This window comes from Lepidochelys olivacea, assembly GCF_965140295.1.
Source record: "Lepidochelys olivacea isolate rLepOli2 genome assembly, chromosome: 3".
Lineage (NCBI taxonomy): Eukaryota > Metazoa > Chordata > Testudines > Cheloniidae > Lepidochelys > Lepidochelys olivacea.
In genome coordinates, this window is record NC_140413.1 from 84,177,830 (window position 1) to 84,183,829 (window position 6,000).

General features: G+C 44.7%; 1 protein-coding gene across 2 annotated transcripts in view; it reads right to left on the minus strand.

Moving 5' to 3' along the window:
• Positions 1-4,724, minus strand: part of SESN1 (sestrin 1) — a 136,035-nt gene extending 131,311 nt beyond the window's left edge. For both annotated transcript variants that reach the window (XM_084624104.1, XM_084624102.1), the window contains exon 1: positions 3,834-4,724. In XM_084624104.1, coding sequence (XP_084480230.1) covers positions 3,834-4,124 — 291 coding nt within the window. In that variant the 5' untranslated portion in view covers positions 4,125-4,724. The remainder of the gene's footprint in view (positions 1-3,833) is intronic.
• Positions 4,725-6,000: the final 1,276 nt, after the last annotated feature.

A 6,000-nucleotide genomic window follows, 5' to 3' on the forward strand; every position in this document is an offset into this window, starting at 1 on the left:
AACAAACCCAAGACACTTCACAAAAATCTCCCTGTGTAGACAAGTCCTAAGGAAAACTCTCCAAAGTAAGACACATGCCTGACATACTTCTCTTATGCAAGCAAACACTCCATACACAAGCATAATACAAGAGACCTTTATGACCCCCTTGATGCTAATTAATTTGCTTCATCTAGTAAACGAGAAACTTTACCTATCTCACGAAGCAGACTGATGTTGGTAAAGAGGTTTAGAAGCTTCTCTCCACCAGGAAGATTAAGATCACTACCAGATAATACTTGTAGTCTCTGCCAGCCTCAGAAACAGGAGATCTCGTTTAGGCAAGTCATATCTTGTCTTCAATACTCCTTTCAGTACTGATAAGCATGAAGAGCACCCAACAAAGCAAATATTGCTGCAAGTATTTTCAGCATTAGCATATGGATGGAATGGCAACAGGACTTTTTAGGAGAGGCTCCAATAGCAGGCAACTAATTCCCTTCCCTGGCCACTTTGAATGATTGGGAAGACACAGAAAATACATTCAAAGTGGTTTGGCAGAAGAGAATGCAGAAAAAAAATCAAAATACATATGTTCATTTACTAAACAGTGAAGTACTAAGTGAACAGAAGTTGTGCTGGATTTTTACATGTTTGATCTGTAAAGAGATTAGCATTTACCAGGTGGGTTTGTTTTTTATCCTAGAAAAAGAGGATATGTAAACAAATCCTTCCTGAATAGATTATGAATTTAATCTGAGGGAAGCTTCCACTATTACTGAATGACTGCAAGCATCATACGGAAACATGAAAATATTTTACAGTACAATCAGTGCTTAATTTGTGCCATGGCTGAGCCCCAGCACTTCTTGGCTTGGCAGTACATAGCCCCAGCACCTCTGGGCTTGCCACACTAATAATGAAAGTAAAAAAATTGCTTGAGCCCAGGCACCTCTTTCATTACAAATTAAGCATTAAATATCATGCAAGTAGTAGGGTCAATTTAAACTACCCAAATAATATACTGAAATACTCTAAAGGAAAATCCTGTTGTCCAGCAACAACACTTATCTTTTATCTACCACTTTTCATTAAAGCTCAGTGTTTAACAAGGGAAAGCATCATTACCCTTATCTTGCATAGGGGAAATTGAGGCAGAGTGGTTTGTCTAAGGTTATACAGTAAGCCACCGAAAGAGTTTGGAATAGAACCAAGGTCTCCTGAATCCTGTTCTAGCACCATATTCTCTGGGTGACACTGCCTTGACAACCAAAGACCCAGTCCAGGAATGTTATTTACCCCCTGTAAGCCAAGCTTACATGGTGCAATGAGTGGCCAGCACATCTGAACTGCTCAAAGTAAATGAGAATGACAACTGTTTACCTTGGCACCACAGGAGAAATCTAGCAACAGGTAAGGTGAACACTTCTTTTTCTGATGTTCAATAGAACCTGAGAGGTAACATCCTTCAGTAAGAGTGTCAATGCCTGAGAGGATGGGGCGTCCAGGATTTCCAGGTTTGTGGATCTTGGGTAGTAGATAGAATAACCCTGGTCGGGGCTCTAAGGGTATGTTGATTTGTTCCTGTGTTAGTGTAGGGAGTGTCCTGAGTAGATGGTGCAGTTTCTTAGTGTATTCCTCAATGGGACCTGAGGAAAGCGGCCTGTAGAATATGGTAGTGGAGAGTTGACTTAGCCTACTTTTGGTAGTCAGACCTGTTCATGACGACAACAGCACCTCCTTTATCAGCCTAACACAGGAAGAAATCAACGTACCCTTAGAGCCCCGACCGGGGTTATTCTATGTTGATTTCTTCCTGTGTTAGTGTTGCCTCATAACCTAAGTTGTGCAGAACGCAATGCCATCTCTAGCCTCAGAAACAACCCAGACATTATAATCAAAGAGGCTGATAAAGGAGGTGCTGTTGTCGTCATGAACAGGTCTGACTACCAAAAGGAGGCTAAGTCAACTCTCCACTACCAAATTCTACAGGCCACTTTCCTCAGGTCCCATTGAGGAATACACTAAGAAACTGCACCATCTACTCAGGACACTCCCTACACTAACACAGGAACAAATCAACATACCCTTAGAATAACCGCGGTCGGGGCTCTATCTACTACCCAAGATCCACAAACCTGGAAATCCTGGACGCCCCATCCTCTCAGGCATTGGCACTCTCACTGAAGGACTGTCCGGGTATGTGGACAGTCTACTCAGATCCTACGCCACCAGCACCCCCAGTTATCTCCGTGACACCACTGATTTCCTGAGAAAACTACAATGCATTGGTGATCTTCCAGAAAACACCATCCTAGCCACCATGGATGTAGAGATTCTCTACACAAACATCCCACACACAGATGGAATACAAGCTGTCAGGAACAGTATCCCTGATGATGCCACCGCACAACTGGTTACTGAGCTCTGTGACTTTATCCTCACACACAATTATTTCAAATTTGGTGACAATATATATTTTATTTTGCAACTAAATTAATAAAAGTCTATGAATGCAATGAGAGAAAGGAGAAAAATCACAACACTGAGAGCCAGGAGATCTAGGTCAAGCTCTGCCACAGATTTCCTTTGTGGCCTAGTTCATGCCACCTATATATTTGTGCCTCAATTTCTTCATCTGTAAAAAGGGAATAACTATTGCATAAAGGTAGTGTTTCTAACGTGCTGCGATATCCTTTGGTGGAAGGATAACAACAATATTTACTAGCCATTTGTGAAGGTTTCAGAAGAGTCAAAACAAAGAAACTATGAAAGTTTCTATTATTAACATATCAGTTTTAGAGCTCAATCCCACTAGATACTACAAGACCTTAACTTTCATGATAGAGGTTTAGTTTCATTTTTCCCAGGATCAAACCCTTGAGTCTTTGTAAATTTATCTGCCACCAACAATTAAGATTATTTCTATTGGGTTTGGGATTTGTATTTTCACTTCTAACAGACTGACCTTACTAATCAAGGTTACAGTTAGAGAATAAGCTTCAGAGGAGAAAGCATGTTTTTAAAGATCTTGATATATTCTAACAATCTTAAATCTGAGGTTTTCCCATACTAATCTCGTTTATTTTTAGTTGGTAAACATGTGAATCATTCTTGATTTTGTATTAATAAGACTGGCATAATCACAGCCCTGGTAACATCTGACAAATACATTAAAACAACAATTCAGGCATATATTGAGTCCTGGAGGTACTTGTGTCCCAACAATAAACCCACTTTTCATTGTGAAAGTTTGCACAGGAATTCATTTGCAAAAGATGATTATGTCCAAGAGACAGCACTTCTACTAATGACAGGTTTCAAAGTAACAGCCGTGTTAGTCTGTATTTGCAAAAAGAAAAGGAGTACTTGTGGCACCTTAGAGACTAACCAATTTATTTGAGCATAAGCTTTCGATGAAGTGAGCTGTAGCTCACAAAAGCTTATGCTCAAATAAATTGGTTAGTCTCTAAGGTGCCACAAGTACTCCTTTTCTTTTTGCACTTCTACTAAGAACGTTACATTTTCACATGGGGAGATTACTTCTTTATCAGTGTTACATACTCATTTGATACAACTAAACTTCGCCAGTATTTTGGTTATGTCTCAAGTTAAGATTATCAGCTGCAAAATAGTATTAAGAATTTAGCAGTCATTCTATTAACAGACTGAACATCACAACATAGTCTAGAGTCAAACACGAAAGCTTTCCTGTTTTTACAAGTGAAGATGCACTACTCCCTTATGTTATTTTCTGCATCATGATAACGCCAGTTACAAATGTGAGGAATTCTAAGATGCTTTAGAGATAAGAAGTTGGAAGGGTGTTTGCTGAAAGGGACACTGACTCTTACCTGAACATTTTTTAGGATAGACTCACTCTTCTCTCTCACGTCTCTAAAGGGGCATCTCTTGGAAAGCATGAGCAGGCGAGCCAGCATCTCATTCAATCTGTCCAGAGCTGTAGCAGAAGTCAAGCGTCCTTCCGATGACTCTGGAGGAGGATCCTCCTTTACAGGAGAAATTTGTGCTGTTCTCCGCAAAACAGCTTGCCGGATGTTTTCCAAGGCAGCGTCTCTGGTGCTGGCATCCCTGCTGCACAGCCCATCCCACCTCACCTCTCCCTCTCCCTCTCTCTCCTCCATCCTCCCTCGCTCTCTGAACGGCTCCAGGCCGCCCAAACCTTCACCAGCTTCGCCTTGTGTAGAAGTAACGACAACAGTTCCCGAGGAAAAATAAAGTGCGGGCCCAGCCCATGGATGTCACCACCAGCCCGCGGGCGTCCGCGGCTGTGTCAGCTCTCGCCCTTAGAGCCGCCACGCGTCTCGCCTCCCCGGGCAGATGCTGCTCTCGGCGAAGGGGCCCCGGCCTCCCCTCACCATGGCAGCGCCGGGGCGAGAGCCGGCAGGTGAGGAGGGCTGCGGAGCTTTGCTCTCGCTGGAGCCCGGGCAGCCCCCGCGTCCCCGGCAGCAATCAGCGCAGGGGGTTGCAATCAGCGCGCAGGGCTCGGCCCCCGCGGCTGCAGAGCCGGGGAGCTTCCCATAGGGAGAAGCGGGGCGTGGGGGCTCTGCCGCCACCCTAGAGGGCACGTCCCGGCTCAGGCGGTTCAGCCCGAAGGTGGGGGCGGCTCCCGACCCCCGGGCAGGGCCGCCGCAGTCCCGTCCCGGGAACCGCTGGGCGCTCGGGCCGGAGCCCCCTCGTCGGCGGCAGCAGCAGCCGAAGCGAACTACACTGACCCCGCCCCCCTTGTGCCCCAGGCTCCGCTAGGAGAGCAGCGAGAGACCACACCTCCTGCCCATCCTCCCTCCCGCAATGACAGCAGCTACGCCCAACCCTCGTCTAACTGTAAAATCCCAACCTGTCCCGTGCCCGCTTGGTGACAGATAAACCCTTTCAGCCAATCACGTTTCAGAGGCATAACTCGGAGCCAATCACGATGACGAAGAGATGAGGAATAGCGCTGTTTGAGCCGCTCTCTGTTGTGAGGGCTACTGGGATTTGTAGTCCAACCGAACTCCGGCGCCTATTGAATAAAACTACAACTCCCAGCAGGCAATGTGCATAGCCCGGCCATGGGCTGGAGGCAGGAAAGAGGGTTGGGTATTGGGTAATAGTTTCCCGCGCTGGTCCTGTTGTGTCAGGGAGATCACAAGGATCAATGCAAATCCAGTTCCAGTGCTCCTACCTCCTCTATACCCAGTGTCATGGCAAGGGTCTGGTAGACAGGGCTTTGTGACATTTGACAAGTCACTTTACCTTTCCATGCCTGTGTCCTCATCTCTGCCCCCCTCCAACCTCTTGTGTGTCTGACTGGTTTGTAAAGAATTCAGGATCGAGCATACCTCTTACTGCGTATTTATAGAGTATTGTCCACTCCAGCAATTTTGGTTGTTTTCTTGAAGCCTCAGCTCCTGGAATCATGTGATTATGTAAGGCTCTCAGCTATCATTAAAAAAGAAAAGTTTCTAACTCACATGGTTAGGGAGGAAAGCTTGGAAACATTACTTCTAAAGCTTTAAAAACTAGAAAGTGAATAACCTGACATATATATAAAAAATCATGATTTATAAATCAATTTCATGATTTTTGGGTCCTGACTCAGGATTATGAATGTTTAGGATTAGCAATACTAGTACAGTTGTAAAATGGGATAAACCTTGTTATGGGCTGAATTAAAATCTTGGTAAAATCAATGTGTGAATGTCCCCTTCAGTTAAGATTGCTATAAGGAACAGTTAAAGGGCCCACATAAAATGCAAAATGGAGTCTGCCTAGAAAGTAGGACCATATGGGCAAAAGGTTCTACTATGTATTGTTCTGACCAAGTAGGGATAAGTGGGAAAAAGTAGAGCTGGGAGAGCGAACAAGGAACTGGCAAAGACGCAGAGCCAGTAAGAAAGCTGTCAAGGTTCCTCCCCCACTCTGAACTCTAGGGTACAGATGTGGGGACCTGCATGAAAAACCTCCTAAGCTTATCTTTACCAGCTTAGGTCAAAACTTCCCCAAGGTACAAAATATTAC